The 23,201-nt window shown below is 44.6% G+C and overlaps 1 protein-coding gene across 1 annotated transcript in view; it reads left to right on the top strand.

Moving 5' to 3' along the window:
• PTCH1 (patched 1) overlaps positions 1–23,201 on the top strand; it is a gene marked incomplete in the record, with an annotated part of 1,119,051 nt that overhangs the window by 273,463 nt on the left and 822,387 nt on the right. The window contains 2 exon segments of the mRNA XM_044059325.1: positions 6,501–6,622; positions 21,122–21,269. Coding sequence (XP_043915260.1) covers positions 6,501–6,622; positions 21,122–21,269 — 270 coding nt within the window.

Raw genomic sequence — 23,201 nt, 5'->3', positions numbered from 1 at the left:
TTTTGCTACAAGCACCATGGAAAACCTATCCCACAGGGGATCAGACCCCACTCGACCAGGGCTGCATCTACCTCTACAGCCTTTCTCAGAGGCGTCCCTACCAAGGACATCCTAGAAGCTGCTACCTGGAGTTCTGTATATACTTTCACCAAGCATTACTATCTGCCATTTTTCTCTAAATCCAGAGCTGGCTTTGCCACTGCAGTCTTGCTGGGCCCTATAGCTGGTCCTAATGCTATCTAAATTCCTCCTCCCATCCTTAGCTTTGGTAATCTACCCAGATGTGATGACTACAACAGTGAAACATGAAGAACATACAACAGTTGTGTACACTTACCATAAATGTAGATGTTAGTGTATTCACTGTTGCAGTCCTGGTTACTCTCCCTCCAGCCCCCTTACTTCTTTTGGCTATACCTCTACCCTCCTTTACTATGCTCAAAAGCTTTTTGGTGTATTTGCTTTTTGTTGGAGGTATAACCTTGTATATTTATAGATTTAATTGCTTCCAATTAGGGAGGCACCTGACATCCGGGGCAAGAAAAACTGATGTAATGGCGTCGGCTGCATGTTTTATACCCCTGACGACCTGACATCACGGAAGAAGGGACAGCAACCAACGCAGGACCCAAGACTTTGTTAATCAGGCCAACTGAGGGCTACTGCAAGCAGATAACCCAAATGTGACGACTGCAACAGTGAGTACACTCGAACATCTACATTTATGGTAAGTGTACACAACTGTACTTTTGGTTGTATCTTAATATTTTCCAGTATGTTTAGAAAGGTGTAGTGAGAATCTTGGAGCATGGTGGGGGATCTGTAGCAAGCTACAATTTGGATTGCAGTCTTACCTAGTGTTAGTTGCACCTGGAGAATTTCAGATGCATTGTGTTGGGCAACTAGCCTGGAGGTGTGAATATCCTTGGTGAATATGGACACTCCTCCACCTTTAGTGTTTTGGTCTTGGTTTGGTGGCCGAAAAGTGTTGTAGACTGGTATTGCAGGGGTGCTCTCTGGAGCCTTGAACCAGGTCTCAGTTACTGCTCAGATATCGATGTTCTTCATTAGTGCCTCGAGAGAGTGCATTTTGAGGTTTAGACTTCTAGCATTACCTTCAGATTTTGCATGCTTGTATCTGTTACGGTGGTGGTTTTGTGCTCTGAACCTTGCCTAAAAAGGCACTATAGGGGTGGCAAGAGCTTTAGCCAGTAACCTGAATCCCAGGGGTGACAGGTGCAGACCATCTCTGGCAAAGCATCGTAGTTTATAGATCATGTCGTCCCAGGCAGACAGATACTGGATCCCCTTTGAATGACACCAGAAGCTTAGCCAATTGTTGAAGTCAATCATTTTGTCCTTATATTGTGGTATCATTCTGGGCGAAGTCAGGATGCTACTCAGGGCTGGGGTCATACCTGCCTGGGCCACATGATCCAAGAGCTCTTCCATGTCTCTTTTCATGTAGTCCAGGGAGATGCATTTCAAGTCATTCACTCCAACATAGACAATGACAGAGTCATATTTGTACTTGTTGTGGAGTGACTTGAGTGCATGCATTATGTGGCGGATCCTGGCACCCAACAGGCAGCTGACTGTAATTTTCTCCTTGTTCAGCCTGCTGAGTGGGACATCAGTGTACCTGACTATAGAATCACCTATGACTAAAGTGTTGGGTACATTGTCTTGCCTTAGGGGCTGTTGTTGGGTGACACACTGGTGTGAGCTGTGTGTCACTTTGGTTGTGACTGGTGTTTGTTTGCATTTCAGCTTTGGAGGTTCTTGTTGCTTGGGCTGGTTAATGTTAAGGCCCTGCGCATATGTGGGTTTAGTGTTGCTAAAGTGTTGGGTACATTGTCTTGCCTTAGGGGCTGTTGTTTGGTGACACACTGGTGTGAGCTGTGTGTCACTTTGGTTGTGACTGGTGTTTGTTTGCATTTCAGCTTTGGAGGTTCTTGTTGCTTGGGCTGGTTAATGTTAAGGCCCTCCGCATATGTGGGTTTAGTGTTGCTATGTGTGGGAGTTGATGGTGTGGGTTTTGAAGAGCTATGTGTTGCTTGAGGTGTAGTGCAGGTGTTAACCTTCTCCTCTTGACTGTCTAGCACAGTCTTGGCTGGAGAGAGCTTTGCTTCCAGTTTGGCTATGTAAGTACATCTCTCACAGGTTGTAGTGTTGGGTGGTAGGAGGAGAGGGTTGTCTGTATACATGAGGCAGTTGCTGTATTGCCACAGTATGCCCAGATTCACCAGGTGGACAGGAAAAATCACTGGAAGCTGACCCTTGGGCATGCCTGTTTAGGTGCTTTTTTTGTAAAGTACAAGAGCTGTTGGCCTTCTGTAACAAAAGACCAATGATAAAGATAATTTTTCAGGGATAAAAATTCTCTTTCAGCGAACTCCCAATTCCAAGAGGGTACCCGGACATACCTCCAAATCAGTGGGCAGAGGCATTGAACCCGGTACAAACTGTCCTATCCCAGGGGGCAGTAGAGCCTGTACCCTCAGATCAAACAGGCAAAGGCTTTTATTCCAGACTATTCCTTGTTCCCAGAAAAGAGGGCACTTGGCACCCCATCCTGGATATGTCCATTCTAAACACCTCCCTGGTGGTCCCCAGATTCAAAATGCTAACTCTGCAGCAGCTGCTGCCTTTGCTAACAAATAATGCCTGCTAGTGACCCTACACCTAAAAGATGCCTACCTCTCCACATCCTCATCAGGGAATCGTGCAGGAAATTCCTGCGCTTCAGAGCAGGCTCACAACACTTTCAGTTCTCTGCGCTGCCCTTTGGCTTATCTACTGCAGCTATTCACTGAGAATTCACCAAATGCTTGGCCCTGGCCATAGCATTCTGCAGACAAAGAAATATACAGATTTACCCTTACCTGGACGACTGCCTCATTCAGACAGAGTGCAAAGAAAAGCTGCTCCAAGACCTGTGTTTGTCAAATCACTTCTAACTTCCCTAGGGTTAATCATCAACAGGAAGAAATCAAAGCAAAACACCAGGAAGATCATTTTCTTGGGAGCACTGCTAGACACAGCATCCCAAATGGCCTTTCTATCCCCAGAAAAGCAGAGCTTCCTGCCTCTCTACTTTACCCAGCTGGCTTCCAGAAGTCACCTCACAACGAGGAAGTTCCTGCAAGCCCAGGGATACATGGCATCTTGCATCCTTCTCATCCCTCTGGCCAGGCTTCACATGAGAACTTCAGTAGTATCTAAAGAACCTTTGGTGCCAGCACTCAGTCCCTAGAGACTTCCCTCCTTCTGATTCCATGTATAAGGACTGAGTTTCTCTGGTGGACAGAGACCTGTGCCAGGAACAAGGGTCTTCCCCTCATCCTCTACCCTACCGGGAAGACCATCACCACCAACTCCTCTGACATTGCTTGGGGCGCTCACCTAGCAGGCAGCTGCACCCAAGGTCTTTGGGATGCCCAACAACTTCACTTGCACATCAATCAGAAAGAAATGAGGGCAGTACAAAAGGCTCTGACATATTTCAACCCCATCCCAGGCCATGGGTGGTTCTTATAAAAACAGACAACACCACAGTAATGTGGTATATCAACAAATGGCGGGGGGGCCCAGTCTTACCCCCTGTGTAAGTTAGCCATGAGCCCCTGGCTTACAGCCACCTCCAAGGGTCTACATCTAATTGACCAATACCTACCAGGGGTCAGCAACACCCTGGCAGACCACCTAAGTAGAAACTTACTGGACCCCCGCGAATGGCAGCTCAACAGGAAAATCTTTCTGCAAATCACTCAGGAGTGGGGGACTCCGGAAGTGGGTCTCTTTGCCTTGCACCTCAACCAACAGCTGCAAAAGTTCTGTACCAGGGAGTATCACCTCCTAACGTGGACGGTGGATGCCTTGACCTTCCCCTGGAACTCCCTCTTTGTGTATTCTTTCCCTCCTCTGCCCCTTATTCCCAAGGTACTGATCAAAATAAGGGAGGAGAGACCAAAGGCCATACTCATTGCTCCAGATTGGCCCAGACAGCATTGGTACCCCTTTCTGTGCAGCCTGACCTTACAGCCCCCCAAGCAGCGTCCACTGATTGACCCAGGGGAGGGGGATGATACTGCACCCAAACTTAGACTCTCAATCTCTCAGCATGGCTTATATCTTAAAAGCTAACAAGGAGTCCCTGTTAAGCAAACTGGTCCTAGACGTCATCACAGAGGCCAGAAGGCCCAGCACCAGAAAATCATACGCAGGAAAATGGAAAAGATTCTGCTCCTGGAGCCAGTCCAAAGGGGCAGTACCTCCCATCCTTCCTTCCCTCTTATCTTGGATTACCTAGCAGAGTTGCTCAATAGTAGCCTCTCTTTCTCCTGTATTAAAATCCATGCCTAAGCCATTTCTGCCCATTTTGATTCAGGCCCATCCTTCTCTTTTCCTTTGATTAAGTAATTCTTCAGAGGGGCTTCTAATATCAGACCTCCCAGAAGGCCTCCCACGCCACCCAGGGACCTGAATTATGTTCTAGGAAAACGAACCTTGCCTCCTTTCAAACAAGCTGCAATAGTGTAGTGGTTAGAGTCATGGCTTTACAAACAGGCGATCATGGTTTGAGTACCAGAACAGGCAACTCAGATACTATCCGGATCGTACTAAACTTTTCAGAAAAATAGACCAACTACTTGTCAGCTTTGCCCCTGGGGCAGAGGGGAAGCCCATTTCCAAACGGATATCACACTGTATCCATTTTTGCTACAGACTACATGGGAATCCCCCCCCCCCCCCCAAGTCTATCCGTACCATTCCACTAGAGCAGTCCACACTTCCACAACCTTTCTCAGAGGAGTTCCCACCAGGAACATCTTGGAAGCTGCCACCTGGACCTCTGTCCATACCTTTACAAAGCATTACCACCTACCTCTTTTTTCCAGATCTAGGGCAGGGTTTGCCTCTGCAGTTCTGCAGAGCTTGCTGACCCATGCCTAGGGCTCTAACCTATCCTTCCACCCTTCCCCTCAGCTTTGGGAATCTTCCCACAGGTGGTGACTGTAACAGTGAAACACGAAGAACATAATACAGTTGTGTACACTTACCATAAATGTAGATGTTTGAGTGTATTCACTGTTGAAGTCCTGGTTTCCCTTCCTCCATCCCCCATACCAACATCTTCCCCTAGCAGGACATAAGCTTCCCACGGTGGCTTTTGGCCACCAGGACCACTTTTCCGTATTTTCTTATGCTTCTGACGGGTTAGGGCAAGAAAAACTGATGTAATGACGTCGGCTGCCTTGCTTTATAGCACTCACGACCTGACGTCAGACTACAGGCGACTGGAGCCGACGCAAAAAATATTGACTCTGGTATTCGGAACTGCCGAGGGCTACCACAGCAGGGATAACCCACAGGTGATGACTGCAACAGTGAATACACTCAACATCTACATTTATGGTAAGTGTGCACAACTGTACTTTCTTTTCATTCCCATCTTTCTGTCCTTTACTTGTTTGCTACCTATCACACAAGAATGAAAATGTAAGTTATTCTTTGGGGCATAGAACTGAAGAGAAAATAGTGTCATCATGCATTTTTTGAAGAAAGGCATCCTGGGAAAGTTTTATTAGATAAGCAATCCCCACACGTGTGTGACAAGTCCTAGAGATAACTGTAGAGGGACATTCTTTCATCTGTGCTGTTAGGGTGAAGCAGAATTCCTTTCTAACCCAATGCAAGTGTAACTTGGGCAACTGGATGAGGAATTGGAAATTCTTCCCTGGTTTGGCACGTATGTCTCTAATGAGCAGCCTAAATGTTTCTTCTCCCAAGCCCCTGCTTACACTACCGTGTACCAGAACTTGTCAGAAATTTGCATGCATGGCTAGGCTTAAAAAGACCCCAGTGATCATAACCATAATTTCAAAGGTGTTTACTAGACTAAGTACCCATAAATTTAATTTTTAAATGTGGCATAGTCCTATTGGTAATCCATCACACTCCAGAAAGCTCTTTGTTTTCATGTGTGCCACTGTACTTAATTCGAATGTGGTTTTGACTTTGTTGGTAATGTTTAACTTCTATTTTTCCCTTTCTTGAAATGTTTAACATTTGATATCACTGTACTGTTTCAAGTGTTGGATTCAGGCAACCTTTACGGAGAAACCTATAAAAATGGAAGTATATATGGCTTCATACACAGTAGTTTGCTTTCCTTTTTTCCCCAGTTGTCTGCCCTACTGCATGGTTTGGTGACATCTGCAACAGCACACTTTTGTGACTCTTCACTTGCTTTGTATTGTGCTTACTGAAAAAGACTAACTATATTCTCCATTTCTTGCAGCCCCCCTTCCAGGTTTGAGTTATGCTATCCCAACATCTCCTAAGCAGGAAAGAGGTCATTATTGCAGGCATTAAACATCCTGTTTTAAACAACCTACTGTGTATTATTAAGTGCTGATGCCTTATTCACGACTTTGCATAGTTTGTCTGCTGGGCTGTGAATTTTCATGAACAGATTTCTTAATTCTTTCTTACAGCATCTTGACATTGCACACATTCTCAGTGGTGGTTGTCGTGGATTGTCAAAAAAGTACATGCACTGGCAAGAGGAGCTGATTATTGGGGGTACTGCAAGGAACGGCAGTGGAAGACTTCTCAGGTGAGCTTGTTTGGATGAAGAACCAGAAGTACTATTTAAAGTGGACATAAAAATGTAACACAGCTTGACATTTAGCCAGACTGTAAGGATGCTTTTTCTTGATCTGAGAAAGTGTTTCAACTTTGCTAGCCATTGTAAAGGAGCTATACAGTTATTTTTTGTTACTAATGGTCCGTAAGGCAGATATAGGATGTCCTTCAAGAATGCAACTGCAGTCCTGACATACGGGTTGTCCTGCCTCAGGCAGCCCCTCGGTCAGCCGGATTCCAAAGTCTGGGTCCGGTGTCAGCTGTTGTCGCTTCTTCCCCGACGTCAGAGCGGCTGAGGTATAAAATCATCAGCCGACGCCATCTTCTTCAGTCTTTCTTGCCGTGCAGTGCCCGAAGCAGAAGCAGTTCGCAAGTGCCGGTCGGCCAGCTCCTGTGTTTTTAGTTACCGAAGTCATCAAAAAGCTAAGTACCCTGTTGGGGAACTTTTTCTTGCCTCAGCCAATGGCAGATATATCTGCAAAAGTTAATAATTGTTTGTCTTGTGGTAAACAAATACCTCATAAGGACTTCCATTCTTACTGCCTTCCCTGCCTGGGCCCAGACCACGACGTCTCGGCCTGTGCTGCCTGTGCTTGCTTCAATAAGCACGCAGGCCGGGCAGAATTTGCTGAAGACTTTTGGGGAAAATTACTCCTATATCATGCCGGAACTTCCGACTGCACACGCTTTCAAAACGGAAGGACCGGGACCGACCTTCGCGGCCCGCGACTTCCACTGACACCACTCCTAAGCCTACCGCGAGTGTATCGGTCTCTTCGGAGGCGGTAATTCAACCGCTCCAGGTCGACGACACCGTTTTACCGCACACTACGGTCCCTGATGCTTCCTCGGTGCCGGTTGTTGTTTTCCCTCCTGAAACCGAAGCCCAAGATTTGCCTGACACCATACCGGTGGACAAAGTTACTCCAGCACGTGGGACAGCTAGGCCTCCTGTGCCTATGTCCATCAAGGCCTACACATGTGCTAAGGCTGCCAGCCAGGCTAAGTCTCATCCTCCCACTTCAGATAAACAGATCATGACTTTAGCTGCAGATCTAATTTCTTTAATCAGGGGCTCTCAGGCTCATCCAGACAGAGGTTCTCCGCCGCCTTCAGACAAAAGGCCTAGGGTTGAGCAGACAGACACCCTTTCCTCAGATGAAGCCTCTGGTGAGTCGGGCCTTTCAGATTCCCAGGAAGAACCCTTCCCGGCCTACGAGGATTCTGATACAGATGAATCCATTCCCTCTGCCTCTCCTCCTGAGGATATTTCTTTCGGGGAAATTCTCCACTCCATGAGAGAGCATTTTCAGTGGCAGGGCCAGGATTTCTCAGACTCCAGGAAAAGGCTTCGGACCTTCCTTAAGTTACCCCAGCACAGGCCTTTAGCTATATTCCCCCAGTGTTAGATGTATTGGATGATGTGTACTCAGACTCCAGTACTTCTCCTGATTCTCTCCCTCCTGCTCCTGTCAAGCCAGACAGATATTACAGGGTTCCTGAAGCTCATAAGCATCTCTTTAAGGCCCACTCTGTTGATCTAGAAACTATTTCTCAGGGGCCCAAAGGAGTGGCCACTTCCACGACCAAGAATCCTTTGCCCGCAGACAGGGAATCTAGGTCCCTGGAGAGGTGGGGTAAGAAAGTTTATACCTCTACCTCCCTTGCCATGAGGGCTCTTAACTGTCTTTTTCATATGTTTCAGTATTTAGATTTTCTGATGGATGATTTGCAGAAAAAGTTAGCCTCTCCTGAGCCTTTAGATAGAAAGGCTTTGCAGGATTTGGTTCATAATACTCAGCAGGTTAGCAATCATTTTCTTCAGTGTGGTTATGATGCATTGGAAGCTTCAAGTAGGGCAGCTATGACAGGGGCCGTCATACGTAGGCATGCTTGGTTGAAAGAACAGTCATTGCCAGATCATGTTAAAGTAAAGCTTCTAGATGCACCTCTGGAAAAAGACAAGCTATTTGGTGCTAATGCACAGGGTGTGTTGAAATCAATTGAGGAAAAGGCTAAATCAGTAGAAACAGTCAAAGATTTCCTCCAGGTTCAGCCACCAAGGTTCAGCAGGAATTGGCCTTCGAAGAATTGGTCCTTTCCAGACACTGACAAGTTTCAAAGGGGAAAAAGCAGGCGTACTCGAGGTAGAGGGCAATACCGAGGCTCCTACAGGGGCCGCCAATGGCAACCAACTAATCAGAGAAGTGGCACAGGGACTCCCACTGCTCCACCGGGACAATCACAATGACTTGACTTTGACACCGCCGACCAAGACTCAAAGAGAAGCTCCTTTAGGCAGAAAGTTATCCTTATTTTCAAATAATTGGCACGTTTTTACAAAGGATGGATGGATTTTGAACATAATAGACAAAGGTTACAGGTTCCACTTCCATACCTTACCAACAAGACAAGGCATGCCAAACCTGCCACACAATCAAAGGGCAGAGGCACTCATACAAGTTTCAAAGCTGCTACAAATCAAAGCAATAGAAAAGGTTCCTCCTCAGGAATAAGGCCAGGGATTCTGTTCAAGACTGTTCCTTGTTCCAAGAAAAGAAAAGCAATGGAGACCTATACTGGACTTGTCCGCTCTAAACACCTTTCTCATTGTGCCAAAATTCAAAATGCTGACATTACAGCAACTTCTTCCCATGCTGGGCAAGGGGTCTTGGCTGGTTACTCTGGACCTCAAGGAGGCATACCTGCATGTCCCAATCAGACACAGTTGCAGAAGATACCTCAGATTTCTTGCAGGGTCAGAGCATTATCAATTCTCAGTATTGCCGTTTGGCTTATCTACTGCGCCCAGAGTATTCACGAAATGCCTGGCATCAGTAATTGCACATTGCAGACTCCAGGGGATACAAATTTACCCTTACCTGGACGACTGCCTTATACAAGCGGACAGCAAACAAGCCTTGATAAGAAACTTGGACTATGTCATACACTTACTACAGGCTTTGGGATACACAGTCAACATTGAAAAATCAAGACTACTGCCATCCCAACAAATAATTTTTCTAGGAGCCAAACTAGACACAAACTCACAAATGGCTTTCCTCACGGAAGAAAAACAACAACAATTACCAGATTACTTCAAAAGCCTAGCAAAGCTCACCCAGATGACTGCAAGGAAAATCCTGCAGGCCCTGGGTTTCATGGCATCTTGCATTCTTCTGATTCCACTGGCAAGACTACACATGAGAAAACTACAATGGTACCTAAAAAGTTTATGGTCTCAACACAGCCACAACTTAGAAGAAATTATACCACTCATTCCATGTCTTCAAAAGGAATTTTTGTGGTGGGCACAAGTCAATTAAACAAAGGCATGTCTTTCAACAAACCTCAAGCAAGTCAAACCATTACAACAGACGCCTCAGATCATGGATGGGGGGGCGCACATGGAAGGCAGATGCATGCAAGGGCAATGGGCTCCCCGGGATATGCATCTGCACATAAATCAAAAAGAGATGTTGGCAGTGATTCATGCAATCGAGGCCTTCGGAAAATTTCTTCAGCAAGGTCATCTGCTAATAAAGACAGACAACACCACTGTCATGTGGTACATAAACAAACAGGGAGGCACTCATTCTTACCCCCTCTGCAGACTAACAATGACTCTTTGGGAAAAGGCCCTGAAACTGAACCTACAGTTGCAATCCCAGTTTGTCCCAGGCAAGGACAATGTTCTGGCGGACAGTCTAAGCAGAAATATTTTGGACCCGCACAAATGGATGCTGCATCCAGACATTTTTTCGCAAATAACTCATGCGTGGGGAAGGCCGGACATAGATCTCTTTGCCTCTCACCTCAATCATCAAATCATCATCTGAAGAAGTTCTGTTCGAGGACACACCATCTTCAAGCCTGGAGAATGGATGCTCTCTCCTTCAGCTGGAATTCTCTGACAATCTACACATTCCCACCTCTACCATTAATGACCAAGGTGTTACTGAAGATCAAAGCAGAGCAACCGAAAGGTATTTTGATAGCTCCAGACTGGCCAAGGCAGCACTGGTATCCATTACTAAGGAGCATATCTCGCACCAAGCTGTGGCCCCTGCCTCAATGGTCTCTGCTTCTAACTCAGCACAATTAGAGGACTGTTCATCCCAACCTGCAAACATTGCAGCTGACAGCTTGGAGGGTTCCATGACTTCTACCCATTTCTCTGTCTCCAAAAAAGTTCAAGAGATCCTACTGGAAGCACGCAGACCTTCCACCAGAAAAACTTATTCAGCCAAATGGAAGAGATTCATCACCTGGAATGCCAACAAGGGTCAGGATGTATCAGTAATAAACATGCCACAGATACTAGAATACTTGGCAGAAATGCTTCCTATAGTGGCCTTTCATATTCTTCCATAAAAATACACGCTTAAGCAATCTCAGCAAAATACAACTGTGATCCACCTGTGTTTTCACATCCTTTGCTAAGACAGTTTCTAAGTGGGATAAAGAGTATCAAACCTCCCAGGAAACCACCAGTGCCTGCATGGGACCTCAACTTTGTCTTGGAAAAATTAACTCTTCCTCCTTTTGAGCCAGCAGCATCTTCAGGGATGCAATTTCTCTCCTGGAAAACAGTTTTCCTGTTGGCAGTTACCTCAGCAAGAAGAGTCTCGGAGATGCAGGCCCTCATGGCAGTACCTCCATTCCTCATTTTTCATCAGGACAGAGTTTCTTTAAGAACAAATCCTTCATTCATGCCAAAAGTGATATCCAGGGTGTCTCTAAATCAAGCAATTCACCTGCCTACTTTCTTTCCCAATCCTCAAAATAAAGGAGAAAAGCTGCTGCACACTTTGGACATACACAGACAATTACGCTGCTACTTGGACAGAACAAAGGCCAACAGAAAGTCTGACCAACTATTTGTAGCTTACGCTGCTGGAGTGCAAGGAAAGGCAATTTCCAAGCAAACAATTTCAAAATGGATTGGACACTGCATCAGATTTTGTTATTCTTTCCATGGAAAAGGTGTGCCAGCCAATATCAGGCCACACTCCACCAGAGCTATAGCCACCTCCACAGCCTTTCTAAGAGGGGTGGCTATAAAGGACATTCTAGAAGCTGCTACATGGAGCTCCGTGCATACATTTTCCAAACACTACAACCTGCCTTTATACTCCAGATCCCGAGCAGGCTTTGCTTCGGCAGTCCTGCAGGGTATTTTAGCTACACCATCTTTTTCTTAGATCCTACCACCCCCAGCTTGGCTATGGTATTCAACCCATATGTCAGGACTGCAGTTGCATTCTTGAAGGACATAGTACAGTTTTGTACCTACCATAAATGTAGATGTCCGATAGATATGCAACTGCAGTCAGGTTTACCTCCCTCCTACCCTCAGTAATTTACCTTTTGGGTCCACTACCCCTTTTCCAACTTAGCTGGGGATAGCTTTTATGGTGTATCTGTTTATTACTATTATGCATGTCTGGAATTTTATGCATTTTCTAAATTTAGCCTCCCTTGGAGGGCACCTGGCATCTGGGGCAAGAAACACTGAAGAAGATGGCGTCGGCTGATGATTTTATACCCCAGCCGCTCTGACGTCGGGGAAGAAGCGACAACAGCCGACGCCGGACCCAGACTTTGGAATCCGGCCGACCGAGGGGCTGCCTGAGGCAGGACAACCCATATGTCAGGACTGCAGTTGCATATCTATCGGACATCTACATTTATGGTAGGTACAAAACTGTACTTTCTGAGTCTGACAGTCTTTATTTGTGTAGTGTTTTACTGTGAACAGTTTAGTAGAGACTAATGCCTTATCAGGTCTCCCTAAAAACTGGTAGTTAATTTGATGTATCTTATAAGGAAGGTAAAACAAGTAAGTGGTATATGTATGACATAGCAGAGCAGCAAGCAAGAAAAGGAGCTGCTTATAATCTTGTTAGGTCAGTTTGTGAGGTTTATTCTAGACCTGGCCCATAACAGAACTGATCTGTGTGAATTAACTAGATCACAAAGCTAGTATTCAGTGGGCATATCCACCTTACAAGTAGTTTATTCAAGACTGTGATCACTGCAACCCTTGATTGACATGAAAGCACCTGTTTATCTCATGTGGTAGAAAATTCATAACTTTCTGCTCTCTATTTTTAACCAGTGAGGGAAATGTTTTCACTTTTCACTGCTGGAAACTCATTTATTCCATCTGCCGTGCCTTGCCAAGCATAGATTTTTTTTATTGCCTTTTTGATTTCATGTTCCATGAAAAATTCTTGGATGTGTTTTTTATTGTCTCATAGTTTCAGAAATTCTTAAGATTATTGCTAAGTAGAGTAATGAAAACCCCAACCATACCAACCAGATGGAGATTGTGTCTCCCATTAAGTAGATTTTCCTCATGTCACAGGTGAAAGTTGCTGATCACCTATCCATTCAACCAGACTAGCTTTAAAGGTTGCCAGGCACGTACTTTGCTTGATATTCACAGGATGCTTATTATGGAAATGGGGGATGCAATCGATTAGGTACCTGTTGCACTAGCTGGTATCATTAATTTGGCAGCATAGTTTTAGGTCTCCTAGAGAGTGTGTTTGCTTTTTGTTCAGTGTATGTTCATTCATAGCACTGGAGGCTAGCAGAGATTAGTCCTTAGAAACCTATAGGGATTGTCGGTCAGGGCTTTAATATGTCCAATTAGCTAAGGATACTAATGGGCGGCCACGGTGGTGTAGCGGTTAGCATTGCCGCCTCACAGCAAGAGGTTCTCCGGTTCGATTCTCGGCTGGGTGCCTCCTGTGCGGAGTCTGCATGTCCTCCCTGTGGTCGCGTGGGTTTTCTCCGGGTGCTCCGGTTTCCTCCCACATCCCAAAGACATACAGTAGGTGGATTGGACACACTAAATTGGCTCTAGGGGTGTGTGTGTGTGTGTGTGTGTGTGTGTGTGTGTGTGTGTGTGTGTGTGTGTGTGTGTGTGTGTGTGTGTGTGTGTGTGTGCCTTCTGTGGAAGGTTGGGCGCCGGGCTGGCAACTCGACACTGTAAAACTCCACTGCCAATCATGAGTGGACAGATGATCCGCTGTGGCAAACCCTAACCGGGAAAAAGCCGAAAGAAGAAGTAGAAGAAGAAGCTAAGGATACTAATACCAGATACATTTTTGGTATGATAACACAGAGGTTCCTCAAGTTAATTTACATGCAGTAACTATGTGTTTTGTTGATGTTCATCGTGTTACCCTGCTGCAGTCATCACACTTGGGTTATCCTGTCGTCAGGCGGTCCCGCAGTCGGCCGGATTTCCAAAGTCTTGGTCCGACGTCGATTGCTGTCGCCTCATCCCTGACGTCAGTGCGCCAGGGGTACATATATTGTAACCGACGCCATTTTCTTCAGTCTTTCTTGCCGTGCGGTGCCCGAAGCAGAAGCAGTTCATAAGTGCCGGTCGGCCAACTCCTGAGATTTTCGAATTAGAATTTCAGACCGAAGTCTTCTTTAAAGCCAAGTACCCCATTGGGGAAACTTTTCTTGCCTCAGACCAATGTCAGAAAAAGTTAACAATTGTATTTCTTGTGGGAAGCAAATACCTCATAAGGATTGTCATTCTTATTGCATACCTTGCCTAGGCCCTGATCACGACGTCACTTCTTGTCGTTTTTGTGCTAGATTTAATAAATGTACTATTAAGACTATTTGATTTCGCACGACACTTTTTTGGCAGAAAAAATTTAATTATAACATGCCGTCAGAGCTATCGACTACTGGCGTGCACAAAAAGCGCAGGGATAAGGATCGACAGCCCAGGCCTAAGCCCGATTCCAAGGTCTCGGTTGATCGGTCTCCTGTTTTCCGGTTAACAGTGAGGCTCCGACGCAGCCTCTGACTACCGCAGTTCAGGAACCAGAGACCGCTACGGATATTTTGATGGAATGTACTAGGCCGACGCAGCCTTTTACTTCAGGCCCTACCGACGATTTACTTTCCAAGGACGTCGGTACTTCAGAAACGCCATCGCCTTCTGAAGGCGTTTTCAGACCGACGACTCTTACAGTCAAAACGTTTTCCAAATCAAAGACTCCTTCCAAATCTAAAAAGGCTTCACTTCAGTCTCCTGTTCAAGGCCCTATGCCAAAGAAACAGATGCTCATGATGGCTGAAGATTTGATTTCTCTTATCAGGGGTTCTCAGCCTCCTCCTGACAAAAGGCCTAGACAAGAGGAAGAATCTGTTTCCTCTGAACAACTGTCTATTTCTTCGGATTCCTCTGAGGACCAAGACTATTCCTTCTCTCCTTATGAAGATTCTGATGCTGAGGACTCTGTTCCCTCAGCTTCCCCTCCAGAAGATTACTCTTTTGGGGAAACTTTACATACTATGAGGGAACATGGTCACTGAAGGTCAGGATTACTCTGATTCCAAGAAAAGGCTCAGAGACTTTCATTTACTCCCCCAACACAGACCTCTAGCCATCCCTCCTGTTTTGGACATTGTGGATGATGTCTATTTAGAGTCCAGTTTCAACCCTGACTCTCTGCCTCCTGCCCCGGCCAAACCTGACAGATACTACAGATTACCTGATTCCCACAAATTTCTTTACAAAAGCGAACTTCTCACTTCTCAAAACCGAAGTGGAATCCTTCAAGGCCCCAGGGCCAGTGGAAACTACAGCCCAAACTGCAGAATCCTATATAAATGCATTCTACGGACATCTCCAGGAATGCATGGATCATGCTATCCCAAACAAAACCAAGACCCAATCATCCAAAGGCAGGCGTCCAGTCTGGTGGACCCCTGCCATAAATAAACTGTACAACAGAAGGAGGAAGCTACTACATGATAGAGCAAAATCTCTAATAGGGAAAGCATCTCTGATCAATACTAGCAAAAAATTACGATCCCCTCATAAAATCCTCCAAGGCCAGCTTTGAGAAAAATTGCACAGGACACCAAAGACAATCATAAGGCTTTTTTCAGTTGTGTTAGAAACCTGGGATGCAACTCCCAGACTTGTTCTGAGTTTATTCTAAACGACAAAAAATACACTGAACCCACAGACATCGCCAATATCCTGGCAGACAGGTTCAGTGCAAACTCCCCCCCCCTCCCCCCCAAAAGAGCAAGTATCTATCCCGGCAGGGGGCTGCCTCCCAAACATCTCAGATGCTCAGGTGAAGGCTGCCCTCTCCAAAGAAAAAAACACTGCTTCCATGGGACCAGATGGCATCCCAGGTTGCATCCTACATGAACTACAAGAGGAACTAATCCATCAAATAAAACAGCTATACAATCTCAGCCTCACTACAGGATATGTGCCCACAGAATGGCGTACAGCAACAGTGGTCCCACTCCATAAAGGTGGAGCCTCTACGGACCCTGGAAACTATTGCCCCATAAGCCTGACTAGCTTAGTCTGCAAGGCTATGGAGAGGATCATCATGGAGCTCATAAACAAAGACATTGGGGACCTACAGACACTAGATCCTACCCAGTTCGGCTTTGTCAAGGGCAGATCCTGCCTTTTGAACCTGGTTGACTTCTTTGAAGCAGTCACCAAAGCCATAGATGAAGGGAAGGTAGTCCACACAGCCTATCTGGACCTTGCAAAGGCATGTGACACAATACCCCACTCGGGCATCATAGATAAGCTATCCAGCTTAAATATAAACCCCTATGTCACAAGATGGGTCGCAAACTGGCTCAAAGACAGAACCCACAGAGTGAGAGTTGCTGGAGCTATGCAGATTCAAAACTGGTCACAAGTGGTGTCCCACAGGTTTCTGTCCTGGGACCACTCTTGTTCGGTATATACTTTTCCGAGGTACAGGCAAACGTGGGAGGACTATGGCTCACCAAGTTCACAGATGACTGCAAACTGGGCGCCATAATCAACTCTCCAGCTGACACAAACATCCTTCAAAAAGGTCTCACAGAGACAGATAACTGGTGCCAGTGCCATGGTTTAAAGCTAAATGCCAAAAAATGTATAGTCATACTCTTTGGCAAAAACAATGTGCCCACAAATTACCACATAGGCGGAAACCCATTAAGTACAGAGAAAGTTATTAGGGACCTGGGGACCCAAGTTGATAGCAATCTCTCCTTTGAAAACCACATTGCCAAAGTGGTTAGAAAGACCTTCTACATAGCCCACCTCATCACGAAGGGTTTCACATCTAGATCAAGAGAGGTAATTGTGCCCCTTTATTCATCCCTCATCAGGCCCATCATAGAATACAATGCCTCTTTTGGGATGTACCTTACCCGACACCTGCAGCAATTTAAAAGACCCCAAAAGTATCTCACCAAGAGGATCAAGGGTCTCAAACAGATGCCATATGCTGCTCGGTTAAAAAAACTCCAGCTCTACTCAGTTGCATACCGCCTACTTCGAGGCGATCTATGCCTGACATACAAAGCTATGTCAAATCCAGAATTAATGGACATGCTCCATTTCAGTAAATCTAAATCCCTTAGAGCCACACACTCGAGGGACTTGGACCTCAGCACAGAAATAAATAGAACTTGCTGGAGGGACAGGTTCATAACCCAGAGGCTCCCTTCGCTCTGGAATAGAATTCCAGTTCATGTGAGGCAGAGCACCTCACTGAATCTCTTCAAGAAGAATCTCTATAAGTGGATGGGGGATCGTAGGTTTGTCCCAGGGATTACTCCCGTGTCACTATTAGACAGAGGCACAGTAAACTAAACCTTAAAAAGGGCACAGTATACTCAAATCAAGGGGTGGCGTAAGCCATACAGAATCGGGCTAGGCTTATAATTGCCCCAGGGCAGATAGCCTAGTATGAATCTATGAACCTATATATATTATCAGATAAACAGTTTTACAAAAATCTATGAAAGATGTTGAGAAAGATAGATTAATTGATGTATGAATATATGAAAAAATATCTGGATGGTATTACCAACTAATATTGTCAACATCCTGGCAGATAGGTTCAGTGCTAACTTTACCCCCCCCCCCCCCCAAAAGGCCCATATCTATACAGGAAGAATGCAGAGTCCCTGTAATCACAACTATGCAGGTAAAAGCTGCACTCTCTAAAGCCAAAAACACAGCATCCATGGGACCGGACAACATCCCAGGCTGCGTTTTACACGAACATCAGAATGAACTGACTCCCCACTTAAGCACCATGTTGAGTAATAGCCTCGCATCATGCTTTGTGCCCACTGAATGGCACACAGCAACAGTTATCCCACTCCACAAGGGGGAGCCACCACTGATCCCAGGAACTATTGACCTATTAGCCTGACGAGCCTGGTCTGCAAGGCCATGGAACATATCATCATGGAACTCATAAACAAAGACATTGGTAACCTCCAAACTCTGGATCCCACCCAGTTCTGGTTTGTGAAAGGCAGATCATGCCTCCTGAACCTGATTGATTTCTTTGAGGCAGCCACCAAAGTTATAGATGAGAGTGAGGTGGTTCACACAGCCTATCTTGACCTCGCCAAGGCTTTCGACACCATCCCCCATTCTGGAATTATAGCTAAACTCACTAAACTAGGTATAAATCCCTACGTCACAAGATGGGTTGACAACTGGCTCACTGACATAACCCTCACTGTAAAAGTTGCAGACACCAAATTTGACCTCAAAGCAGTGACAAATGGAGTACCACATGGTTCCGTCCTGGGACCTCTCCTGTTTGGTATCTACTTCTCTGAAGTACAGGCTAACACAGGAGGCCTCTGGCTAAGGAATTCATAGATGACTGCAAACTAGGAGCCATAGTCAATTCCCCAAATGATGTGGACATCCTACAGAAGGGCCTCACTGTGACAGATGCCTGGTGTCAGAGCCATGGCCTCAAGCTCAATGCCAAAAAGTGCAGTGTCATCCCCTTTGGTAAAAACTCTGTACCTATGAACTGCCACATAAGCAGTAATCAACTTAACACCGAATGTGTAATAAGAGACCTTGGGACCCAGGTGGACAGTAGTCTCTCCTTTGATAGTCACATCACCACAGTAGTCAGGAAGTCCTTCCACATGCATACCTCATCATAAAAGGGTTCTCATCCAGGAAAAAAGAGGTCATTGTTCCCCTCTACTCGACACTCATTAGACCCATTATAGAGTAAAACGCCCCTTTTGGAATGTACCTCACAAGACATCTGCAGCAGCTGGAAAAGCCACAGAAGTACCTCACAAAGAGGATTACTGGCCTCAAACGCCCTACACTGACCACCTCAAAAAAACTCCAGCTTTACTCAGTAGCATATCGCCTACTCCGAGGTGATCTCTGCCTAACATATAAAGCTATGTCAAACCCAGAGCTGTTGGACATGCTACACCTAAAGAAATCCCAATCCCTCCGAGCTACACACTCTAGGGACCTAAACCTTGTCACCACAATAAACAGGACATGCTGCTGGAGGGATAGATTCCTGTCCCAGAGACTTCCCATACTCTGGAACAGGCTACCCATCTATGTCAAGCAAAGTTCTTCATTAGCACTCTTCAAGAAAAATCTTGAGTGGATGGGAAATAGGAAATACACCCCGGGGATCACTTCTGTGTTTCTGCTCGACAGTAGCACAAGAAAATAACTTTCTTGGGTGGCGTAAGCCAGGGAACCTTGCTGGCTAGGCTTATGTAGGCCCTTGGGCCGATAGCCTAGTACCTACCTATGAACTTATGAACCTAAAAGCACAGTAGCTGACCCAGAGACTATCTTCCAGGGTCCCAAGGGGGCTAAGGCTTCCATGGCTAAAAATTCAGTACCTTCTGAAAGGGATTCAAGAGCACTAGACAGATGGGGGAAAAGGTTTACACCTCAGCCACTTTAGCTATGAGAGCTCTAAACTGTCAATTTCATATGCTTAAGTATCAGCAATTTCTGATCTCTCCGTTAAAACAAAAGATAACCATCCTCCCTCAACAATCTGAATTGAAAGAAGTACAGGATTTGTTGCACGCCACCGAGCAGGTGGGCAAACACACCTTACAATGTGGGTTTGATTCTTTAGAGGCCTCCTGCAGAGCAGCTGTCACTGGTTCAGTTATACGTAGGCATGCCTGGTTAAAGGAACAAAGTCTGCCTGATCATGTTAAAGCAAAACTATTAGATGCTCCCTTACAACAGGATGTTCTTTTTGGTGAACCAACAAAACTGAAATGAAACTAGTAAGAAAACAAAAACCACACAGTGAACTGCATCAACCGTTTTATTCCACAAACATAAAAAATAAAAAAGTACTTAGCACTTTCACCCACACATATCAGGGCATCATCAGAGTACAAAGGATTAACATCAAGGCCATTCATATATATATACAAAAATTGCCTAATAACATAATTGATCAATTAGATAATTGATTGATCAATTCAATGTAGAGGTATATGTTAAAGTGACTTGGCTCAAATATAAAACAACCTATTTGAAATGCATATTATATATATGTCAACACTATACATATATGAATAAATAAAAAGGTAAAAAGCTTAATATATATTAATATAAAATGTTTAAATAAAAGTTGTAAATATGTTGAATCTGAACTATATACACAAAATTAGGTCATATAAAATGTGACCTATATTTTAAAATACTGGAGATAGATATATTTTCATTAATACCAGGTAGCATACAAGCATTTAATCTGAATTGCCATAAGCATTCCATAGCCTCAAGCATAGTCTTCTCATCACCGCCTTTATGAATGTTGTATGGAATTCTCCTTCCCCACAACTTATTTCTCTTTCATTTTCTGCTGTTTTACTTGGTCTAGAATCGGAGCCTTCTAGAAAAGCAGTGCATTCGAGGGTTATATGGTTGGGTTGGTAACCTAGAAGGGTTGTGTTATCAAGTGGCCCAACGTCAGAGGTTTCGCACCAGATCGTTCTTTCTTTTCTTATAAATGTAGTGTTATAAGTACCTGTAACATTTGTATGCAAGGAGGTGAAAAAATGTATTATCCCAGAGATAAAATTATATGCAGTAGGTGTCCAATATCGTCCTTTTAAATGTAGTTACACCGTTTGTTGTAATAAAATGCTATGATTTTCAGTTGCATTATGAGCTGCATTTGTCCATTATGCACCTTGCTGGGGGGGGGGGGCAGATTGTTCAAGCAAACTGAGAGTGTGTGAGAGAAAAGTTAATCTGATATTGTGAGGGCTCATGTCTGATATACCTATCTGCGCTGTGGCATCTCAGGATTGGAAATAAACCATTTGTTTTGTTCTGGTGCTTACAACATTTCAGACATAGCAAGCGTAGACATTGGTTACTTCACAGATGTGTGAAAGTGACTAAAAATCGGTGATTATTTTGTTCTGTGTGGCATGTGCTGCAGTGGTTGAAAACGCATGTAGATATTCTTGATGCTTAATATGGAAGATGAAGTGGTAGCATTTCTAATAAGACTTTAGAAAATGGAAACTTGTTTGGTTTTGAGTTTTTCATTTGAAACTTCATGAAGCTAACTTTGCTTCCTTTTTCTGTTTGCTTTGGCCCTCCCCCCACACTCTGTTGCTGTTACAGTGCTCAGGCTTTACAGACTATGTTTCAGTTAATGACCCCCAAGCAGATGTATGAACACTTCAAGCTGTATGACTACGTTTCACATGTCAGCTGGAATGAAGAGAAAGCCGCAGCTATTCTGGAGGCCTGGCAAAGGCAGTATGTTAAGGTAAAAGTTCACAGTACCTTAAGAATGAGTGTAAATGTAGATTTTCATTATGGGACAAGTCTGCTTTGATTATAGCTCCTGCTTGAGAATGTGTGTTCTGTGTGTTTTTTTTTTTTTTTTGTAAGCTGTAGAAGTACTTAGATAATGGAAAGGTAAAAAATTGGAATGTAAAATACATTGAGAATGATGCGAGTGTTCAACTGTCCCAAGTTTTAAGTTCTGCAACATCTAACAGTTTGTAGGTTTGTCTTTCAAAGACATTTTCTTGGTCTTTTTTTAACCTTTTAAGAAGAAATTTTGTTATACAGATATCTAGTTTATGATAAACTTGCTAGAGCTGAGATGTACGTCTTTTGTTTTAAAAATGTGGGGTTTTAAATAAGTCCTCATTTTTAGTATTGATTTTTATCAAGCACTATCATTCAGCAGTCTGTGCAAAATGTACCTGTTCCTAACCAGAACAGGAGAATTGCAGCTACCTTGACTTTTAGGTCAAACTTTAAAACAAAGAGAAGATAGTAATGTATTTTGTTATTTAACCCTTGTTACACAGAGTGACACTGATAGTTAAAAGCAGCAATGTTACCTGAACTGCAGTAGAGGCAGTACTGACTGAAACTGTGCTCATTGAAGTCTCTGGAACACATTATCCAGGCACCAAGACTCTGCATGCCAGAAGCCTTTTTGGTGGTTGTCAGGTGAATTAATCTATCCCTTGTTTTCCTGGTAGTGACATTTTTTTTGCTGTGATCTCTTTAACATCTTCAAGCTGTCTGACCAGTAAGTGAAAAGATGAGTGCCCCATAGACTTCTTTCTTGTGGGTAAGCTCATTGTTCGCAATAAGAGTATAGTAGTGTTAAGGGAAATTATGTAAATTTTCTTTATTTTCAATAAACAGAATAATTTAGTCTTTTAATATGTGCCAGGTTCTCATCTGTTGGTCAGCGGTGCTGTACTGGCTTCTTAAATTTCTTGATGTTAAGTTGTCTATCTCGCCTTCATTCTTGCTGGTTGGGTTCGGAGCCGATCCTCGGCTCCGACTCGGCCATCTACTAAAGCTCAAGAGCTATTTACTGGCTCGAGGCCTCCACATATCCCACAATGCTTGGCGCTAGATACTCAGATCTCGTTTGCCGCTTCAGCTACGAGGTTGCGATTTTACTGGCTCAGGTCGTATTATTCCTTTTTTTGTATTATTAGCTAAAAATTTACCTTGTATTTTTAGTATATTTAGATAGTCTTCCCTTTTAGTGTAGTTAGACTGTGTATCCCCTAGTTTATTCCATAGGAAACTCGTTTTTTGTTAGTCCCCCCCCCCCTTGTTTCTTCTCTTTAGTGGCTAACCCCACCCCTTTAGTACTTAATATGAGTAGTGTTTAGCCTTATAGTATTTGTATATTTTTATTAAGGATAGTTGTTGTTATTAAGAGTGGTGATAGTTTTTTGTAGTTGTTATTATTAGCTTAACTAGTGTGGGTGTGTGAGTGTTTCTGTGTGAATTGTTTAAGCACTAGTTTAATTTTTCTCTCTTTAGTATCCCCTTGCCAGTATGTCCAAGGATACTAAAGTTTCAGGCTTCAAGAAGTGTGACTCGTGCTGTCAGAAGATGTCTCTGACAGACTGTCACACTTCTTGTGCGTATTGCTTGGGTTCCCTACACCTGCAGGACTCCTGCTTGGTCTATCATGCCTTCAGCCCAAGAGTCCTGCAGGAGCGTAGGAACAAGCTTATTTTGAGAGGCTTACTTAAGCCAGAGGGATCCCCGGCGAAGCCTCAGTCGGGGAAACCCTCAAAGCCCGCCAAACAGTCAGCTCCCAGTTCGGAGCTGTCGCCGGGCGGAGCATCTTCCTCCTCTTCGGTTCGGTCTGGAGCCAACATCTCTAGACCTCAGTCGGCCCCGACTTTAGCGTCGGAACCATATTTGGGCGGCG

Source organism: Protopterus annectens, chromosome 17.part0, assembly GCF_019279795.1.
Source record: "Protopterus annectens isolate FY-2018-M chromosome 17.part0, PAN1.0, whole genome shotgun sequence".
Classification (NCBI taxonomy): Eukaryota; Metazoa; Chordata; order Ceratodontiformes; family Protopteridae; genus Protopterus; species Protopterus annectens.
This window is presented reverse-complemented; position numbering and strand designations above follow the sequence as displayed.